Source organism: Mustela nivalis (assembly GCF_964662115.1).
Source record: "Mustela nivalis genome assembly, chromosome: 13".
Lineage (NCBI taxonomy): Eukaryota > Metazoa > Chordata > Mammalia > Carnivora > Mustelidae > Mustela > Mustela nivalis.
In genome coordinates this window covers 26,517,960-26,540,615 of record NC_139032.1, presented here as the reverse complement: position 1 = coordinate 26,540,615, position 22,656 = coordinate 26,517,960, and the positions used below count along the sequence as shown (strand labels likewise).

The window sequence follows — 22,656 nt, the reverse complement described above, 5'->3', positions numbered from 1 at the left end:
TTGTCACGTCTACTCAATTTCTCACTTCATAAACCCAAGCAGGGAGTAGGTTCTGTGCTGCCTTCTTCATCGCCCCCTGCATCCTCCATCCATTTCTTAGAATCCTTCTGCCTAACAGCCCAGGCTTGGCGTAGCTCCTGAGCTGGGCCCAGGAGGGGGGAGGAGCTCATGTGCTCTTGGGTGGCTGTAAGCCCCACCATGGGACTTGTCCTGGGATCCAGAGCTAGTGTGAGACTTGTCTTTCTTCTTTTTGTTTTGACTAGAGTTTTAGCCATTGCTCATGGCTTCATAAGCTAAATTGTTCAGCCTTGAATTCAATCTAGAAGCAAGATGGTTGCAGTCTCTCAGGAACTGTCTCAGAAGGACTAAAAATGGACAGTCTGGCAGGGCTCCATATGGCAAGCCATGGGCACCAGAGGGGAGCCTATAGAACTGGTATCATCTGTGCAAACTTCCTGACTCCAAGAAGAGCAAACTGGGGCACAGGCAGGCAGAGGAGGGGAGGGATTTCCTTGTTTATTAGAGAAACAGACTCTTGCTTGGCTGAAATAAAATTTGTAGGATTATCTCGGAACCCTAGCTTCTCATCGTATCCATCCCAACAGGCAGTTGCAGACTTAGTACAGAATGTCAGACTAGGTGCCCCCTCCTGTTCTTTTAATCAGCGCTCAGGCAACAAAGCCGTGCTTGTCCCACATCCTGATCCTGGATGCCCCCAACCCAACCCAGCCCCCTGAAAGCATTTCAGTCTTTGGCATTCCTATTGACCCTCACTTATCCCCAAGATTTGGCAAGAAGGTTTGACCTTCTGAAGGGTTTCCAAAGTCAAGGGGAGCCTGAGTCAGAAATAACAGATGTGGGGGCTGAATTTAGAGCAGACCCAGCTCTCCTCAGCCCCCTCACCCTTTCAGTTTTCTTTGATTGATAATGGAACTCTCCCTTCTCTCTCTGATCCTACCTCTGTTTCTCTTTCCCCAGATATCCCTCTCCCATAAACAACAGGAACAACTGCCTTTCCACTCAACAGCCTTCTCTCTCGGGATCCTGAGTATTTCCAGTTAGGGGAGTCAGCTATCAGGCTAGCTCATACCTTCCTCCCTCATTTAATCAATTCTTACTCTAGTTTGTCAAATATTTCTTTCGTCAATGACACGTTTGCTGTGGGGGAGGGTGGAGCAGAGCTGGGTAATGGAGGCATTGGGACAACAGGTGTGGAAATCTGCTTTGGCCAGTCATTTTAGGTTAAAAAGCAAGCTGCGTAAGATGTCCAGTGATTTTGATTTTTCTAGAGGGCAGAGTTCACAATTTGCGGGGGGCAGGGAGAAGAAAGAAAGGAGTGCTTGAATGTCCACATCTGGGGTGAATATGTGTAAAGGCGAGAGATAGCATGAAGGAAATAGAAGACTGGCCAAATTCCTAATAAGCCACAGGAGGAACACCAAGATGGGGCTCTGTATTTTTAGGGGTGACGGAATACTTCCGGCCTGTGAAGGCTTGAGATGTTAATTATAGGACCTGTGGATGTCAGCAGAGATCTTTTAAAAGAATAACTTAAGTGCCTAAAATCCCCCCAAGAATACAGAGCCAGTTTTAGAAATGGCCATCAAAGACAACAAAAGCGAAATGCGCAAATGCTTTCTACGCAGGGTGGTGCTGGGCAACCAGCTCGCTTTCCAGCCTCCCCCCCAAGCTGTTGCTAGGAGACGGAAGGGCTATACTTCCATCATCTCCATACTTGCTGGGAGATTGAGTAATTGGTCTCTGGATGTGCGTGTGCTGCTTCCCAAAATATCTCTTTAAAAAGATGTGAGAGGGATGCGGAGCCAGTAGGTAGGATGATAGAGGGCAGACTGTGTCCCAGGAGGGCAGCGGGTTCCAAGAGCCAAGGGGGAAGCTGGGTGGGGGGTGGGGGTGCCCTCATGGGGGATAGAAATGGGGAGCTGTTGATAGCTTTCCTGGATTCTTTCCCATCCTCAGTCCTGTTATTTGGGACTAGTCTCCTAAGTGGACTCTGGAAATTGGTGGGGACCCCTAAAATTTAGGGAGCAACGTGGTTTGGGTTTTTGTTCTTACTGTTGAGATGCAGTAAGGCTAGAAGAAATATTTCGATTTTATTTTGTAGCTATTTAAACTGTAAATACACACCCTTCATTGTGCTCGATTGTGGTGTTGAACCCTGTTCTTGGGGGAAGGGAATGAAGGAAGAAATGGGGACACAGGTGCACACAGGTCACTGTGATGAAGAGGAAGATACAGATGCATCAGCTCCAAGAAGCCAAAGAAATAGGACACCAAGGCCCATAGCTGTAGGGTCTCTGGAAGTTAGGAAACCTGGGGATGAGACTCAGCACTGCCATTAATGGGCGTGTGACTCTTCATGACACTGCCATGCCTCAGTGTCCTCATCTGTAAGCTGACAGGGGTAAGCAGGTGTATCCCCAAAGCATGCTCCAGATCTCCAACTTCATGGGGTCTACAACTAGTCCTACATTCTCTCCACAGCCAAGGGAAGATGTCCTATCATTTCCTCGTGGAGGTCTTCATCTCTCCCCTTTAATTAATGGCTGGGGGACTGATTGATTCCTGCATTTCACATTTTTTCAAAAATCTATTCCATTGACTGATGCTGGAAGTCTTTAAGAATAGATGTAGGGATGGAGCAGCTGACTTTCAAATATTCTTATTTTCCTTTTTTTGGTCACACTTTCACACAATACATACCATGTTCAAAAATCTAATTTTTTAAAAAAGATTTTATTTACTTATTTTACAGAGATCACAAGTAGGCAGAGAGGTAGGCGGGGGGCGGGGCAGTGGTTGGAAGCAGACTCCCTACTGAGCAGAGAGCCCAATGTGGGGCTTGATTCCAGGACCCTGGGATCATGACCTGAGCCGGAGGCAGAGGCTTTTAACACACTGAGCCACCCAGGTGCCCCCCAAATCTGATTTTTAATAGCATCACTTTTTGCAGTTTTGACCCAAGGAAGGAGGGTGGAAAGAGACAGGGGGGTTGGGTATATTGTCATCATATCCTGATTTTATAAATGAGAACAAAGAATCTGGGAAATTTTCCTTCAAGGCACTGGCCAGATGATTGAGTGTCATAAAATTCTATCAAGAATTAAGAAACTCCCCGTCTATAGTTCTGACTCTGTCCCTGAATCAGGAGACCATGACCAGACCCTTATCTGCAAAACGGGGGGGGGGGGGGGCGGGGGGGGAGGGGGAGGGAAAGCCCGTGCTCTGGTCTCACGGGGATGTTAGGAAGCAAAATGCCGTAATATATGTAAATGTACTTTGGAATGTAGAAAGGGTGTACAGAATGTTCTGCATTCTTTTCACTGCGTGCCTTAGAAATTTATTCATTTATTCAGCAAGCGTTTTCTGAGATGCTGCTGCCACCAGGCCCTCGTTAGGTATTCATTCACATGGCACGTACACATGGTCAATGTCATCCGTCGTCCACCCTGCCCCACAGTTCCAGAGAGAGTGACTCCCAGTTACTACAAACGACTGAGCTCTCCACGACCATGCCCCCTGAATACTAGACATTCTCTTAGGCTGAACCTTTGCACAGTGTGAGAAATGCTCTGGAATCACTCCCACGAGTGTCTGTCTTATTCTGTTCTCGAACACTCCCAGTGACACAAACCTCAGACACTTCACTTCCTGTGTTAATGAATGCCAGTGTCTAATCATTGTGCAAGCAGATGTTCCTTAGGAAAAACAAATAAAATTAAGGCTATCTTTAGGTTAGCAAACACCCCCACCCTTGGCTGAGCAGGCAAATAAGCAATGCCTTTCACCCTTTTTTTTTTTTCTATCATCAGAAACTGCAAATCTCACTGTCCCATGGGACATCCAGATTCCCTTACTTTCTTTGTTTTTACAGAATCCAGAGGAAATTTAAGATGGCTCTTAGATAATGGGCTGTGGACCTCTGTTAGTTGTGTGTTTTATCAGTGGAGAAGAGACATGCCTCATCTTTAATCTCTCTGATCCCTTAAAAAGTTACTTTCTGCTTGTGTCAAGGAGAGTTGAAGCCTAATGAACAGGTAGGGGGAAAGGAGCTGATGGGGATTAAGAGGAACTAGGGAACTCTGGGCTGGGCATTGGCTTTACCAGGCAGAGCTGGGTTCCTTGCCCTTTCTCCTGGGTATTTGGCAAGCATTCTAGAGTTTTCTGTAGGGGGATGGATGTGGGAGGAAGAGCACAAGGGAGTTATAAAGGGATGCCAAGTAATACTGAATAAGAGTTATTCTGTGCACTCCCAGGAGATTGGAGCCCATGGGAGGCAGATGTTGGTTCCGTACCAGGAAGTGTTTGCTAAGGAAGCTTTGTAAAATGCAAATGGACTTTGGTGGGGGCCCTGGAGAGGGGGGCAGGAAGATGTGTTCAAATAAATTCTCTCTCACTAGGGCTGGACCCCACCCTGACAAGGATGTCCAAAGGATTGCCCTCTGCAGCCCCTCCAACCCTGTGAACCTGTGGTGCTAAGGGAGGTCCAGGACAGCCATTCGGATCCATATTCATCTCTCTACCCTAAAGCTGGAAAGGCCACTGTTTGTCTCCGAAAAAGCTCTTTCTCTAATCTAAGAAAGTATTACATAACTTTGCAAATGCTTTTTGTAAGTCCACTATAGAAAAGTCCTGTGGTCAGGCTGAATCGAACAAAAATAACTATCATCCTAAAGATGCCACAGAATTGTTCTAGTTCATTCTGGTTGTAGGAAATGGCCAACCAGACAATGACAAATAAAAATTATAATACTGTCATACCAACAAGAACAAATGGCTAGATAGTGAATAGAGCAGAACTATTAGAATACTATGATTTAGGAGAAGATTCATGAGGATAAAATCAGTATCTGGTATGTGTGTTCCCAATTCAGCTGTCCATCACTCTCTGGGATTGCACACAGCAATCTGGTAGGACTGAATGTAGACTCCCGAAGAGGGACCCTCACTTTGGGGCTGTTGCATGATTAAGGAAGTGTTGGCATTGCCCCTTGCAGTGATCTAGGGTTAGCATTTCATAACAATATGGCAGAACTCCAACTCTAGCAGAACCTGCGAGCTCGGTTTTCATGATCACAGGAGAGGTCCAAACCTTGTGGTTGCTCTGCATGTTATAGCAAGCTAGCAGCAGGATGGTCCTCATCAGAATCTACAGTTCCAGAACCACCAGCTGTTCTTCTGGCATAAGGGGGAGCTGGAGTCCCAGCCTTTTAGTTCATCAGGACTAGTTGATTGATTGATTGCCTTAAGCATTGGGCCATAACTGGTTTCCATGGAGTTGCGTAGGAAACTTGCTTTCGGAGAGAACATGTAGTTCACTACACAACTTCTTGGATACTGATGATTGGCTCCAAATCTATCTAGTGCTCCATCTAGCATTCTTGAACTTAAGTTCTAGACCCTTCTCTGTCTGGCCCATTCTCTGCTGAGTCAATACTCATAAGTCAAGACCCACAATACCTAAGTCTGTCACCAGAAACTAATTCTTTCAGGGTGAGGCTTTGACTTCTACATTTTCCAGATATATTCAAGTGATTCTGACCCACAAAAAAAGGTGAGAAGAACTGCTCTAATATTCATCTTGCCAGAAAAATAAGACTATGTGAAAAGAACCCTTATCTCAAATTAAAGAGAAATCCTTGAGATTTCCAAGGACGATGGAAGGTTGAACAGGTGCAGGGAGCCTCCCATCTTGTTCTGAACACATACATATGCTTGATAAACTATAATAGAATTGGGGAAAAAGGAAAAAAAATATCTCCAAGCCAAACAAAAGTGAAAGCTAAATTCAAGTCTTGGAGGTAAAGCCTTGTGACACTTCTTAAGAGGAGATAGTCACAAAACCTAGTGGAGAAGGTATCAAGGAGGTGGTGAGATTTCAGGGATGGCTCCAGTGTGACTGATGCCTCTCTCCTGGATTCAGACTCCCTCAACTCTGTTACCAGCACCACTGGATGGTGTTAAGCAGAAAATTAAGATATTTCCTGGAAGTCAATGAGCCTTGATATCTATGGCTTACCTGAGCAGAGGGAGACATACCTAGTAATTGTTGAGATTGATTTTGCCCCCATGCAATTTGGACTTGAGTCAAACATAATCTTATTTAAAAGAAAGAAAGAAAGTAGCATTTCTGACACTTGGGTTGGTATCTACAGATCCATATTTCCTACAGGATAAAAGGCTGTTCTTGTCCTTAAGGAGGTGGTTACCTTGTCCACATGGCGATTAACTTTAAAGTCTGTGTATAGATGTGGTGTGTGTGTTCAAGTTAAATCCAGCCTCTACACTAGAAGTGATTAGATATCGTGACATATATAATGCCATGTAGGTATCCTGTAACTGGCATAAAGATGCAGTGCCCATGGGAGCAATGACTTGAGTAGTTAATTGGTATTTAAAATATTGTTACCAAAGCAAGAGGATGTATTAATTAGCATCAGGGACATTAGAGGTTTTTGTAGTTATGGAATGACTGGTTCTGAAGCACCATCCTTCCCACATGAAGGAGGCAAAAGAATCTGGCAAGCCCAGCTTTCTCATGTCAGAAAGGCTGCTTCCTAGGTCTTATGTTGTCTTTCCCTGTCCCCTGATATGGACGTAGACCAGATCTTTGAGTATCATGGCATCTGCCTTGGAGCGTAACTTCCAAGCAAGGACAGGGAGGGGGAGTTTCCTGGCCCACGTAGAAGGGCTGTGGTCTTGATGAGACATCATTGTTTGTTTGTATGAGTCTGGTCGGAAGTTTGCATTCATTGTAAAACACTATCTGCAGGAGGTGGGGTGGGGAGTGGGTGCTGGGTAGTTAGCTGTCAGATAGCCCTCACCAGGGGAGCCTATTGCAGGACATGGCATGAGGGAAATAGCCAAACGTGCAGGGATCTTGCTGCAAAAGAGGTTCTGACATCCCTTTCAGCCTAAGAACCCCATTTCGAGGTGGTTCCCTCCACCTGCAGGCTCATCCTCCCCCAGACTAATGAGTGGTTGAGGGTGGAGATTAGAAGCACTAGGAAAGTACCCCCAAAACCTTGCTGGGGATGCTCAATTAACCCTGGGTTTTGGCTTAGTGGCCAAATGCTCGCCTTGTCCCTAATGACCAAAGACCTTGCCCCCCTACACTGAACTTCCTAGAAACTCCCTAGTCTCCTTGAACCTTGAATCTTGGCATTAGCTCCCACTGGTAACCTTGTTCCCAGAAGACTGAGCTGTTGGGTTGTTTTCTACCAGACCCTAAACACCAAGTCACAGGGCCAGCCCAAGTCCTAGAGGCAGGCCCTCCATCTGCTGGCCAGATGCCTGCATGCCTGCATTTCTGCCTATTGCCAGGTGTAGGAGCCCTTGAGCATCAGAGGCCTCTCTTCCTGGCAAGTAGGAAGGACTGCATCTACCTCATCTTATTTTGATCAAACTTCCTGGCAAGTATCTTCACTTTTACTGTCTCAGTTTCTCATCTGGATATAATAATAGTACTAAAAGAATCAATTTCCATTGTGCTAAGCCACAGAGTTTGTGGTCATTTTGTGACAGCAGCCCCAGGCCACTAACAGACCTACATAATACTGTGGCATGCCATAAGCATCAGCGAGGTTACTCATCCCAGTTCTGCGGGAGTTTTGCTCCCACCAGGAAATTAGGTGTCTTTCAGGGTGAACCTCAAGAATGTGTTTGAGGAGGAAACAGACAAGGGCAATGGAAACCTTGACCTTGGATTTGGAATTTAAACCGATACTGTTGTAATTGTCCCAACAAAGGGACTATCAGAATATGGTCTGGAGGAAGTGTGGATCTTCAATAATCCAGATTGGTTTCTAGCTGGCCAGGTGCCAGTAAGTTTAACCTTTGTCCTTCAATCCGGTTTCTTCGAGTGGGATATCCTCTCCATCCCACAGGGACTCATGATCTTATTCGGATTTTTGGACACGTTGTTTCCCTCCCTACGCAGCTTTGAATTCCCCAAGTCCCCACTGAGTGTTAACCAGGTCTTATTTTTTTTTTAACTCAAGGAAAACATTATCTGGACAGTGAGAGAGGCTTTCATGAGGCAAAGTTCCTGAGGAGCTGGATTTGGGGATAATCCACTGCCAAACTTTATGTTTCTGAAGCCTCCACCAGGAATGTTGCCCAGATGTCTCCTTTCCTCTCAAAGGAGATGAAGGGGAAGAGGTCAGACCCTGGAAAACAGGACTGAGAGATCCTGAGATGTAGGAGTGTGGGTGGGCCACCTGCTGGCGAGGCAGAGACAGGCTAGAAGACCCCTGACAAGCCACCCACATATCACTCTCTACCATTTCGGTTTAGAAAACAGCAGTTAAGGCAGAGACCTAGAGAGTGTGCCATTTTTCTTTGGGCTATTGCTCCCGAGTCATTATGATCCTCAATGATGCCGCTACCCTGGGATGCTGTGATATCCAACTTGTCTCTTGGCAGGTTTCTTAGGTCTGACTTGCTAGAAACCCAGTGATTCCTTCTCCTCACTCTGTGCTGTGCAACACGGTAGCCACGAACCACACGTGGCTATTTACGTGGGAACTTATTGAAGCTAAGTAAAATCTAAAGTTCGGTTCTTCAGTCATACTGGCCACATTTCAAGTGCCAACTAGCCGCACCGGATAGAGCAGGTCGAACATTTATGTCATCGCGGAAAGTTCTATTGGGTGGTGATGTTCTGGTTATCACTTTCATAGAAGCTGAAAGTGCCAAGTAATGGAGGGGACTTCTTCCAAAGGCCACATACTCTTCTTTCCTTCAACTAATGAACAGTGCAGCCATCGGCAGTGACCCTAATTAAAATACAGACAGACGGACATGAAAAAGACAGACAGAATGCCAAAAGAGCATATATGCTGTGTGAAACACTCTACATTTTTAAAGGAATTGTCATGTAACCTTCAGTGTCTCTTTTGGAGGATGTTATTTATTGTAAGACATCATTTTTATTAAATACACTGTAGTACAAGAGACTTTCCATGTCAGGTTGAGAGAAGCTGGTCACATGATTTACAAACAAAACTTTTTTTTTTTTTTTCAAACACTGTTATTCTGGTGTCACTTTGAAATCAGCCAAGATGCAGTGGGTCTTAGTAAAGCAATGGACCTCAAAAACAGATCGCAAAACAAGAACCAGTAAGTATCAGCACAGAGACGTCACATTAAAAGGAAAATAAAGCAAATAAAAGAGAGTTCCAAATACCAGGTCACAATTTAAGGGGCGATGTATCTTCAGAGAGATATTGAAATGTGTGTGCGTGCGTGTGTGTGTGTGTGTGTGTGTGTGGCCTGGGTATATACAAACATCTCTCTGTGTGTACAGAAGCAGATGTAGAGAGTGTCCACATCTCTCGGCAGATTTGTAAGTGATGGGTAACAACCAATGAATGCAGGGAGCAATATTTCACAAGAATTTGGTCATTTGTCAAGGGATTACATATTTAAAATCCACATTTAATTCAAAGACCTCGTATTTAAAACATTTCCAGTTGTTTTATACAGTATTAAAGCAATAGTAAGATATACAAGCTGCAAGATGTAGGTCTTTACACGTTTCATTTTCTCCGATTTTTCTTTTCCAGTCCAAACATGTGGCTATTAGCAGCTTTTGTTACGCTTGCTCCATTATGTTGAACGTTCAGCCAACCTTCGCTCAGAATCATTTTTGTTAATGCACAGACCAAAGGAAAAAAGAAGAAGAAGAAAAAAAAAAACAAAAACAAAAGAAAACCACGGACCTGGCCTAGAATGCATAGACTTAAAAAATGACATCCCCATGTGTTCTCGTTTCGTCTCCTGAGACGTATGTAAAGATGGCAAAAGAGTTGCTTGGTTGCTGTTGTGAATTTCACAGTGTTTTGCCTGCAACACATACACACACATATATATATTTTTTTGCTTTGCTTTGTGTTGGTGATGAATGGAGCCAAAATATATATATATAAGTCAATGAATAAATAAATAAATACAGAAATAAATAAAGGTAGAAGGAGAAGGGGGCACAATGCAAAAATGAAGAATATTTAAGAACCTTTGACTTGAGCAGCAGTGATCCATTCCAGCCCCAACAATGAGAAAATACTCTTGCACATGCTGTCGTATCTAACTGCAAATCCCTCCCGCCCCAGATTCTTTAGAATAACATTTGCTATCATGACCTGGGAGTCTCTACATTCCATGATTATGCCCTGTGAAGGAAGTGCTTTAGCTTCCATTAGCCATCTGAGGATTGGGTCGCCATCCATTCCGCTCACGAGATTTTCTGTGATGGACGGAACTGAGCTCAACATTGGGAATAAAAATCCTCAAATGGGGAGGGAAAAAAAAGAGAGAGAGAGAGCAAGAGAATTGAGGGTGTGTGTGTGTGTATGGGGTCCTTTATTTAACAAGACAAACAATTTAATACTGTTGGCATTATAGAAGATCCAATTTGCAAAAAGGGAAGGTTAAAAAGAAACATCTGTTTCTGACCAGGGGATCCTTTGTCATGGCTCTTTGCAAAGGACAGCACTTTATACTGTTGCTTCACATCCCCACTCAGCTATGGGAATTCCTAGACGTTGCTTGCCTCGCGGTGGGGTCTTGGACTTCTCACTTTTGGCCTTTGAGACACTGGGCTCCCGACATTCCGGTTCTCTTCTGGAATGCTTGGACTCTGAACAGAAGTGTACAGGGGTCACCGTGGGACAAGGTGAGCATAACATAAATGTGCAAAAAGATGACAAAAAAAAATCAATTTTCCTTTCCCGGACCTTTACATAAGGAGATCTATTTCAGTCTGCATTCTCCTTTGCAAGGAGCCAAGGAAAGGACTCAGTGTAGTGGGATGGCTTTGATTCAGTTGTTTTGGGAAGCACATTATCTTAAATATGTCTTCCACCCATGCAGTACCGCACAAAGTTGAAAAGTGCGATGTAGTCCTACCCACATGGAGAATGGAAGCACTAACCGCAAAAGGACATTAAAAAGTTTTGGTTATTTAGCAGATTTTAAGCAAATTAGTCATACTGCACCCTACTTATCATTATCTCTAGTATTGTGTGCCTATACATTTATACATAAGCCCACAAACACACTGTGTCTGTGTGTCTGCATATGTATAAATCCAGTATTTATAACACACATATAAATACATGAAAACACCACAGGTAGTGCGGATGTGAACACACGTGTATAATATGAATTCTGATAGGATCTTTTATAGCATAGTTCAAAATGTTTTCTAAAGAAGCCTGATTATGACGCTGGTTCAGTGTACAAGGATTTAGCTGAAGCTATAAACATGATTCTATGTCACGATGTTTCAGCTCCTGGTCATCTCACGTATTTCCTTTTGTTCTTCGGACCGCGTTTGGCTTCGAGAGTTTATCAGTGTGCTTGCTTTCTTGGACCATTTGTCTGTATCCTGGAGTCTCTAGCGGGCAGAATCATGAACTTCAGAATCAGAACACTTAGAGTCAATCCCCCTGGTGCCGGAAACGAGCCTGGAGATTTCCAGCATGCCACTCAACTTCTCCGAGCCTCGATTGCCTCACTTATGAAAAATGGGAATGATTGGCTAACAGTGGCGAAAAGTGCCTGGAAAACTATGATGCGATCCGTAAATGGAAACAATGGTCAGGCTGAGTTTGGGCGAGGGAATTAGGTTCGTCCCTCCTGTGGTTGGAGTTTCTCACGAATTGGGTAGCAGGCCATATTCTGTGATCGTTACATTTCAGAACAAGGACGTCCCTTTTGTAAAAATCAAAAGAGCATGAGAAGAGGGGATGGTGGAGGAACAGTGATGACTATTTCAAGCTATTCTCTGGTTCGTTCAATCTGGTATTCTTTCAATGCGAGACGTCTCTGAAATCACATACTCTTGAGACAACAGAGGAAAAAAATAATAATCAGCAATATAAATAACTAGAAAACTTTGCACTTGCATAGAATCTTTCATTTCAAGACCTAGAGGGACTTGTCAGAAGGGAAGGAGTTTTTGTTTGTTTGTTTGTTTTTGTTTTTGTTTTTTTTTTTTTTGCTTTTTTCTTTCAGAGAAAAACACATTGGAATGGTATAGAACCCTCCCATCTTCTCATTTGCCTTAAACAAATCCTTGCTTTAAAACTGCACAGCCCTTCTCGAATTTGATCCCTCCGCATATTTACCTCTTTTGCTCTCTGTTAAAATAAAACAAATCACTTGCAGCTTCTCCCCCCGCCCCCCGCCCCTGGCCCCCGCCACCCCCCTCCGCCCCGCCCCCAAGCAGCTGGCAGGTCACGCAGAATGACAAACCCGTGCAGGTGTTCAGGTCATCACGGATGGAATTTAGGAAGGTTTGGTACAAATCTGCCCTTTCGTTACTGCTTCACAGAGTGCCACAGTGTTTTAGCAGTACCGTGGTCCTTAATACGATAGATTCGTGCAGGCATATACCATGGAGATATGGCTTTCGTTATATTGTTATGTGCATTCTGGAGGGTTTTTTCACCGACAAAGAGAACGATCAGCTCAACTCCCGTGTCTCCTAGGCCAGCGTGGAACTTGAAGGAACTGTAGGGATTATCTTGTCCAACCCCCTTCACTTGACTGCTGATGCTACTGGATTTCCTTTTGTTGTCTGTTAATCGACACTTTTGATTTTTTTGAGAACGGGCTCTCAAAAACCTATAAATGGAAAATAAGGTGCTCCAGGAATTAAGGGCGCAAGCAAAACTGAAACAGAGCAATTGCACCTTCAGAAACAAATACGAAATAAAATGTCCTAAGATGAATTAAAATCACTCACTTTCAATCTGGCTTGTGTTATAAAGATGTCAAGTTAACAAAAGTCCCCTCACAGAGGGTAGCAAGTTTTCTTGAGGAACAGAAATATTTTTCTTTCTTGGTAAAACCGATCATCCAAATAACTGTAAATTTCTATTTAAATTTACAACCTCTTTTCGCAAAACTCATCACTAGACCCAGAAGCACACCTCCAAAGCTTGGTCTGGGCATAGCTTCCCATTGGCGTGCTATGCCTGATTTTTTCTTTTTTTTAATTTTTACGTCTTTTAATGGAGTGGAAAAAAAACAAAACAGCATACTGACAATGGAGTACACTGGGAATGAAACCACTCTCCCACCCAGAGCCCAGAGCAAGGTCTCAGCCTGTGCACACTGAACATCAATGTAAGTGATGCCCCCAGGGTGAGGTTTCTTTTCCCTCGGGGACTGAGTCTGCCCTTCCCACAGTCCCACAGTCCGTTCCATGTGGATGAGGACATCCAGGCTTCAGGGTCCATCTCCACTAAAACCCATCACCGTCGTATGACACAGAGACATTGATACTCAGCTAATGAGCTCCATTAGCTTCCCCTAATTATATGTTATACCTCTTTATGGATCTGCTCTACATATCAGGGGCACGACGTCTGGAGCAGTAGTTTCTGCACACAAGGTATTAATCGACGAAGACCATGCACAATTTTGCTTGCACAGTTTAAAGGACAGGTAGGGGTGGAGGGGAGGGGTCGGAGGGAACTGCTATCTGAAAAGTTCAATATAATGCCTCCGAATTTATAACTTGTCTTATCTTTTCCAAGTCTTTGGCTTTCCCACCTGACCCTGAAATGATCTCTGGACAAGAATTCACCCATTTTCAGCTAAACTCGACAAAGGTTCAGCCAACAACACCTGGAAAGACAAACCAGGGTTGTTACCATGACGTGCAAAGACAAGACTGTCTGGGCGTGTGATGCGCCATCTTGCGTCTCATGGAAGCCATCTTTTCTCTCAACTACACCCTAGTGTTTCTGGTGATGGGAAAAGAATAGTCCATGGCACAGAGTTCAACAGTCTTTGTACTCCTCAGAAAGCTCCTCAGGGGAAGGTGCCGAATACATTCCTCCCAGCTAACAGTCGCTGGGTTTTTCCTAAGTAGGGACTGACGCCAGCTGATCCCAATGGTTGTCTTTGTTCCTCCCATACTGTGGTTTGTAATAAATCTTCTTTCTCTCTGGTTTTAATCTCCCATAGATAAAGGCTTCCCAGATTAAACACAAGTTTTCCTGTTTCATACACAGGCTTAAGCCATCCAAAAACAATAAGAACAGTAATAATAATAAATAAATAGAAGTGAATCCATAGAAACTCTCGATGTCTGTACAGCAGAAGTGACAAAGTTTAAGTCAAATATTTGTTTTCCCTTTTTTTCATCCACATCAAAGGCAGGAATACAACAAGGCATTGTTAGTTGTGGTGGGCAAACTAGAGTGTCTGCTGATATAACAAATCAGGGTTGTTAAGGCCTTTGTCTATGCAGAGTTAATAGGAATGCAGAAGCCAGATTGATTCAAAAGAAAGTGTAGGGGCTATGAAGCAAGGAAGACCAAAAAAGAAAAAAAAAAAAAGAAAAAAAAAAAACCCAAACAAAAACCAGGGAAGAAACTAAGGGAGGTGGAAAGAGAGAAAGAGACAATGCCAAAAAGTAGTCCGTACTGTGTCTATGGATGGAGAAGTGCACATGGCTTCCCTCAGAAAGCCTCTCCATGTCTTTGTTGTTAATACTGTCGGAGTGAAGAACAGCAGATTGATGGCATCCGGCGGCAGTTAAACGACGTTCATCCTCTCGGCCCATCTGAGGAGGTGCATTGGGAAGGATCGGTCTGGGGGAAAGGGCCCTAGCCTAGAATATCCAGGTAGACCGGAGATGCCTTGGCCAAGTTCTGAAGGAGGGTGTGGATACCCTTGATGTTCTTCCTCATATGGGGCTCTCTCTGCCAGCACCCCAGCATCAACTCGTAGACCTCCTGGGGGCACGTTCTAGGTCGCTGCAAGACTCGGCCCTGAGTGATGCATTCTATCACCTGGACGGGATGGAGATGGAAGACAGCGTCAGACAAGAGGAAAAACAAAGCCGATAACACAGATGTCTGTGCAAGGGAAAGGCTGCTCTAAAGAAACCCACTTAACATTTGCTTTTTTTTTTTGAAGGAAGAGAACAATTATTGTAGAACAATTAATTTCATTGGTTTAGATCCCTTTTTCTGGGCACACTGAGGTCACCAACCTGGTGGAGAAATGTTTTCTGTCTGTGGGATGCTACCTCACTCAGGAATTTCAATGTGTTTTGGTCTTACTGGCCTATGATGGAGCCTGGAACTTTCACGTCAGGGTGTTGACTGACAAGGGGACCTCACTCGAGCTGTGGAAATGAGTGGAGTTGGGATGGAAAACAGACGCGGGCCTGAAGAGGATGTGAGGTGCCTGACCCAGAAGCTATGCCTCAAGTAGAGACAACGGTTGCAAAAGAATTGAAATAGGGAAATAAAACACAAGAATGTTCTAGTGAAATGTGAAAAAAACAAAACAAAACAAAACAACAACAAAAAACCAAACCTAAAACCTTATTGGAATACTACCAAAAAACCTAGCTGGCCTCTGAAGGCACAGGGTTGCCACACCTGCTCCGAATTTACCAGATGAGCAGCACAAAGTGCTCCCACCACCGGTGAGTCCCAGGTGTGTGAGCAAACACTGCTTTTCTTTCTCTAGAACTTTTAAACTCAGAGAGTGACTAGACTTTGCCCATGACGTGTAGGTCCTGAGAGGCCATGTAGGAGCTGCTGCCGCCCACAAGGCCACACGTCTGTGGACCTCTGGCCTCTGGACCTCAGCCCTCAGGGGTCTTGCCCAGCCCACTGCGCACCTCGTTGTTGGACAGCTGGTACCAGGGCTGTTTGCCGTACGTGAAGATCTCCCACAACACGACGCCCAGGCTCCAGACATCACTTTCTGTGGTGAACTTCCTGTACATGATGCTCTCTGGAGGCATCCAGCGAATGGGCAGCATTGTGTGGCCACCGACCTGGTGGAGAAGGGGGAGAAAGGAGGCATCAGTCTCCCGAAAACCAAGTTCCCCTCATCAGGTAGGAGAAAGGTAGTATACAAATGGGAGACACTTTTGTCCTTCCTTTATTTGTATTTGTTAATTTTAATTATTTATAAAACATGAGGGAAACACAATTTCTTCATAAGAAAAAAGCAACAGAGAAGCAGGGCGAAAAACGGTCAAAGTATTTTTTTTTAAATATTTTTTACAATTTTCTCTTTCTGGTAACTAGATAGGGCAGAGACGATGTTGGGCAGGTGTTCATCCTGGATAACACACACACACGCACACACACACACACACACACGCACACACACATGATTCCTGGTGTAAAGGTGACTCAGTCTTCTAATTAACAAGATCATGTTGACCAGGAAACAAGCAGGAAACTGTGTCCAGAATGACCCAACAAGTGACTCTACTTTCTTGGCAAGTCCAGAGCTTCCTTCCACTCTCAGGTCTTAGGATGAGTGCACAGTGCTGCCTCAAATGCCCTCCCACAATCCAGCCATGGTCAGGGTAGAAGCAATTAGTCCCATTTCACAGATGAAGCAACTGAGGCTCTGATGGTTAAGCAGTCAAGTTTTTAGACCCCGAGCTTAGGACTTGCCTCTTAACTACCATTGACCTTATGTCCAAAAATAAATAGATACAGTTTGGGGAAAGTCCATTTTAGTGAAAACAGCACAGCTGAGGCATTAGATGGCGAGAGCATTACCACAGGCATAGGGTACTTCATTTGATAAGGACAGTTTGTTTAGGATTTCTGACTTCCTGGAGAAAAGTTAAGAATTTCACGTTTCAGTTTGTAGCGCACTGGGGCTGTCTGATGTCAAAACCATGAGCAAACTGGTGGTGGGTCCTGGTTTTCATGCTGGAAAATGCAGCACTACCAGTTCAAACATGCTGCCTGATGCCCGGACAGCAGGTGAGCACACAGAAACACAGGCATGAGACCCGATGGTCAGCCCCGTGTTCTCAGACAGATGCCACATCGAGTTTCTGCCCGATTACAATGGTCGGTGTCCATTTCTGTCTCATTAAAGGAAAGAAAGAGACGAACAGTGCCTGAAAAATGCTCCCTAACTCCTGAGCCCAAGGAGCTAAGAGTGTCCGGTCTATTTAATATGCTTGGTGATTTCCAACAACCCTCTTAGCATCAAAGAGATCTTGAGTGTCGAAGGAGGAGAACATTCTGTTGGGTTTTTTCTCCATTCTCTGTACAAGGACTCTAAATCTGACAAGTAGGGATACAAATTCCTGGGACGGGGTAAGGTGCCCTCATATGTTTACTGTTCACTTTGAACACACTCACAGCTCTGACACTAAGTAGAGGTGGGTGGCCTTCCATCAGCTTTCAGTTTCATCACTCACTTCTCACCATGCAGTGATGGGCCAACAGGCTTCCATGGGCACAGATTTCCTTCATGGAGCTGCCTGGACATGCCTAAGGTGATGTCAATACTTCCCATCAGGGATGATATTCAAAACAGAAGTTGTGTGGCATAGGCAGCGATGGACCGGAAAGGACGCCATGTTGGTGCTGCTGGCCCCACTGAGGAACTGCCCGGCTAATGACCCTGGAGCCCCATGGGCCCAGAACTTTGGGAAAGGAAATGTGTGCCAATACACAAGGGGTTCCCCATGTTTCTAGACACTCCCAAGGACTCAGGACACCAAAGAGGAAAGCTCCCTTCAGGTGCTGGTGACTCACAGACCTGCACCAAGAAGAAGACTTGTGGTGAGTGCGGGGAACTACACGGTGCAGAATCCCGTGGAGTGAGAGGTCTCTGTGCAGGTTTTTAGTGGAAAAGACATATTTATTGACTTTATGGAAATATTTCAATTAGAATTCAGATTTATGATCAATATATAGTTGGTCTGTGTGGGATAAAAAGAGAACTAGGACCTTATGGACAAACACATGGTAGGCTTTTGGATACTGGGCCCTCAAAAGATTAAGAGCCAGCTCCCCACAGAGGTTTCTAGGTCAGGCCACCAAAAACCCTATAACCTGTAAGTTGCCTCATTTCTGTGACAATCATGATACACAGAGTCTTAAGGTATCTTGAGAGTTTGGTGGAAAAAAAAAGATTTGATTTTGTTTAACTTAGTGAATTAACTAATTTGCATGTGTGTTTGTGGGGAGAGGGAGAGAGACAGAGAATCACCTCCATACATCTAGAATCAGACGACTAAAATCCCACTGTGGGATGTGCTCACCTAACAAGATGCCATGCTTTCCATATTCCTGTGCATACACACTGGTAACGCCATGGGCAACACTTAGTTCGTGGTGTTGGAAGCTGGGCTCCAGGACTTTTAGTCAACAACTAGTTGGTAAACCGCTGTCCTAGTTGCTCCAACTATGAAATATGGGTAACATTTTATACCTCCCGGGGTTATGGTGAGGTAAACACTCAAACAGTCAAAAGTTTGGGAAAGTGCTTTGTAAATTCCAATGCACTGATGCATTCAAGGTGTCTTTTCCTTCCCTGTAGCCTTTACTATCTTATCTCCTCCATTCTGGAGACATTAGGAAGAGCCAGTGCACACGATTCCCCTCTGTGCCTCGCTCTGCAGGGACAGGTGCTCTGATGATAGCCCGGATTCGCCCAGTTTCTCTGTCCGATGTTGGAAATGGCCAGAGAAAAAGCTCCTGATTCCTTTAAAGGAGGAAAAAAAGATCCCACTTTTGATTTACATGTTTTCCCATCTGATCATTTGTTTTATGTTTGAAGTCTCTCTGGGACACATTTTTCACGTTAATTCTTTCAAGAGTCCCTTCTGGGATTTCACACACGCTGTTATAAATAATGCTTTCCTTGTTCTGATGTCAAACGGGTGAGTTGTGGGAGAACCTAATAAAAGTTCAGACAGGGTTCACAAGTTTTCTAAACCCATTTAGAACATTTCTGAACATTTCTTTTGCAGGCCTTTCTCAGGATTTTGGAGCATGTCACAAAAGTAGACCAAGGGGGCGGGGGGAATAGAGTCACCGTTGTTACAAATGACTGTCACATTCCAGTCACAGCGACTGGATGGCTTTTGGACTTCACAAAGCCACATACGGCACAGCCGCAAACACAACGGGGCATTTGTTTTGCAATGTGCCACCTGGCAACTTGCCCTCACACCCTGGTTTCAATATCTGTGAGATGGAATGCCATCCCAAGTATGACACAGGGACTCAGAGAGGCTGCTTCGAGCATCAGACCTGCCAAGGGGCGGGTGGGGTGGGGTGGCGCCCTCCAGGGATCAGGCCCCTGCTCTGTGCTACACTCACCAGACTGAACTGAAGCCAGATGGGAGACCCATGTCACCAGGAAGTTGATTTGGACTCGAGATTTTTTATTTTCTTCAACCCAAGACCCTGGGGACCTGGTTCCTGCTGTGCCATTAACTAGCTTGGCTGAGTCACTTCAGGTCTGGCTTACTGGTAAAATGTGGACAGGTTAGACCAGATCTGGATTCTTTTCAGCACAAACCCCTGTGGTTCTGTAATCGCTCGCCACCACTTGGTCACCATCATCGTCCACCAGCACAGAGTCATTCACCTTTCCAAAGAATTTCCACTCAAAGAATTTCCACTTGAACCCCGTAGTTACACTCAAGGGTAGACATTGGTTTGCTTTCACGTTGCAAATAATGCACCCAAATCTCAGAGAGTTGAAGGAGCTTATGTCAGTGCACACAATAATGGCTGCCCACTGGCTGTCTTATACTTGTTCTCACGGGTCGTTCTGAGTGTTTGGCTTTTGCGATCTCTAATGCAGAGATTCAGTATTCCCTGTGTTCAGCCTCTACGGCCCGTCATGTGGTGCTTTGCCCAGGTCAATCCTACTCATGCCTCTTGGTAGTTTGATCCCTTTTCCTTTCTACCCACTCCCCAACGAACTCCTGAAGATGAGCTCAAATTGCACCATTTCAAGGAACTCTCAGTCCTGTGGCAGCTCAGTGAGTTGCCCAAAGACAGTCCGGTGCCTCTCAGCACAGCTCTGGCAACATGGCAAGCATCCCTTTCTTCTCTTTCTTCTGCTGACAGATCACATGCCTCAAGAAAGATGGCTGCGTCTCAGTCATGTCTGGCGGGCATGAGGGGGTTGGTTGGTAAGCATATAATGTCTTCGAGTAGCCTTCTTATGAGTGCTGATATTTGGAGAGGAATTCTCAAATGTTCTTAAAAAGAGATCAGTGTTCACTACTCTCCTATCTAACCTCCAGTAACTCCCTGAATTCATGTCAGAACCATCTTAAATTAAATGGATGGGAACTGGCTCATTTATTCAGTGCGACAAATAACTGTTTAGTGAAATTCATAACTTTTTAGAATTCAACCAAAAATTCTGGAGTCCACATGGAGTCTGAGAGCTCCCTGAGTTGTGTGGGGGAAACTATTCCTTTCTTGATTTGTCATCTGTGCAATAGAGGGGAAGTCTATGGTACTGACCTGAAACTATTTGATCTTGGGGGGAAGTCTAGAATGATGTCATAATCATAAGATGGAGGATTATTTTTCTACATCTTGTGATCAGCATCTCACATCTTCTGAAGCTGGAGAAAAAGGACAAACTCAAGAAGAAAGTTAAAGTGGGGCACCTGGGTGGCTCAGTCAGTTGAGTGTCTGACACTCGGTTTCAGCTCAGGTCATGATCTCATGAATCCTGGGATGGAACCCTGGGTGAGACTTTGTGCTCAATGGGGAGTCTGCTTGAGATTTTTGCCCTCTGACCCTCCCCCCACTTGCTCTCTCTCTTTCCCTCCCTCTCTCTCTCTAAAATAAATACATAAATCTTTTTTTTTTTTTTTAAAGAAGAGCATTAAAGAGTGAAAACAGGAGGACTGATGACCATCTTGGCCTTTTATCATAGCAACTTGCTTAAGTCAGCAAAGCGAATCGGAGGCCTATGGTCAAAAAGGAATTCCATAGTGTCTAAAATAGATGAAATTATGGAAAATAATGGATCTTGTTTTTAAAGTATATCAAGAAAAGGACTGTTCAGTTATCTCTTACTGTTTGTTTCCCTGACACATCATAATTTTGATGGTGACATGTATAGAATGATCAGATTAATCAAAAATAACCACTGTGCTCTAGTTAAAATACCTATACCTGAGCATCCTTTAAATATAACTGTGTGAAAGGTGTTTAAGACAATAAATCCTGAAGAAAATATTAAAAGACCATGGGTAAAATTGTCTTGTGTTAGTAATCAATGACTGTACTATATTTAAGTCAAATTGGACACATCCAATCAGTTCAACAATATTTCTTACCAAAGGAGCATTCTTTGGGTATACACTCTTGGTCATAAGGTTGTAAATTGTGAAAATTTCCCCTTGACCTAACAAACAATCTGCTTTATTTTTCCACATTGGAAAACTAGGATTAGGGAACTCTTGGTGCTTGCCACTTTGAAATCACTCTTCACACCAGGAGCCTCGCTAGGTTCTTTCTCATTTTTACAAATATACAAAGAATATTTATTGCTGGTACAAGTTAATGAGGAAGGCACAATCTCTTTTCCTGGTGTGCTGGGAGATGAGAGAGGAGGCGACAAGCTTAGCTCTCCTCCTTCCACTGCAATGAACACACAATGCATCTACCCTCCTCCTTGTTCCCTCATCATCTTTCCTAACCCCTCCCCACCTCCCTTCCCTTCCTTTCACTTCTCCTATTGCCTCCATTCTGCTCAGTGTGGTCCCTTCCAGGTCCATTCCTGCTCCTTTTCCTTGAATTTCCTCTCAAATATCACTCACTCGTCCAGTTCCATTCCAAAATCCCATGTTGCATTTTGTCTTATTCAATTCTTTCATCTCCCCCTAATGATCATGGCTGACCCCTCCACAACTCATTCTCCGGCTGCCATGATGTCTGGTTTCCCATCTATGTTTAGGAGAGGCATAATGGGAGAGGTGCAATGGGAGGCTATCTCCAGATCTGAAGCAAGTGCTTACTTAGGTGGCTTTGAAACCACTGGTGATTTAAAGGTGAGTAATGCTAATCTGGGACCTTCTACACTCAACTAGCAAAGACCAATGATGCCTGGGAGGCCACTTTTAGCTTGTGTTTAGTCAATGAGTGAGTGATAACTTGTTTGGAGGCCAAACATTTTACTCCCTTAGAAACACAAAGGCTAAAGGGCAAGTCCCATTAAGAGATGATTAGCTGTCAGAGGCTTTGGGGCACATGAAATATTGAAGAGGCTCCTAGACCTTCTTGTCATACCCTCTACCCAACTGCTTTGCTTCAGCAGTTTCTCCTGGCCTGTTCCTTAAAAATTCATGAAAGCTGTAAATTTTAAGAAATAGCTGGACCTTATTTACTTATTTGTTATGTGTTGCATCTGTAATATGAAGCTTTAAAAAGGAGAGAGAAACAGTTTATGCAAAATATTCTCATTGGAGAAGTGGAACTATTGTGGTCAGACTGTGGGCACTCTATGACCACATCCAGGAAGATCATAATCCTTCTATTAAGAAGAGTGATGGGATGCTTCCATGGCATGTGGCTACTGAACCAGGGGATACTTCATGGGAAGAAATTCAGCCCTTCTTACTCTGCCTAGAAGCCCAAAATGAACCCAGATCAGGCTGAGTCAAGCGGAGCCCTGGTGACAGCCTGATCATCATCTCCTTTACAGTGGGGACTGATTATTGTTACGCTGGAAAACACTGTTATTCATAGCTCTGAAATCTCTCAGTATCTTTTTCTATTAACAGTGTGGTCAGGGATTATGAAGTAGTAACTTCAAGCCAAGTATTTTTGAATTAGTCAAAGAGAGGATGTGCTGGGCCCTATT

At 44.3% G+C, this 22,656-nt stretch overlaps 1 protein-coding gene across 2 annotated transcripts in view; it reads right to left on the bottom strand.

Moving 5' to 3' along the window:
* Window positions 1–8,907: 8,907 nt before the first annotated feature.
* The window catches only part of NTRK2 (neurotrophic receptor tyrosine kinase 2), a 327,279-nt gene continuing 313,530 nt past the window's right edge, over window positions 8,908–22,656 (bottom strand). For both annotated transcript variants that reach the window (XM_082695217.1, XM_082695218.1), the window contains 2 exons: window positions 15,671–15,829; window positions 8,908–14,828 (listed from right to left, as the gene is read on the bottom strand). In XM_082695217.1, coding sequence (XP_082551343.1) covers window positions 14,643–14,828; window positions 15,671–15,829 — 345 coding nt within the window. In that variant the 3' untranslated portion in view covers window positions 8,908–14,642. The remainder of the gene's footprint in view (window positions 14,829–15,670; window positions 15,830–22,656) is intronic.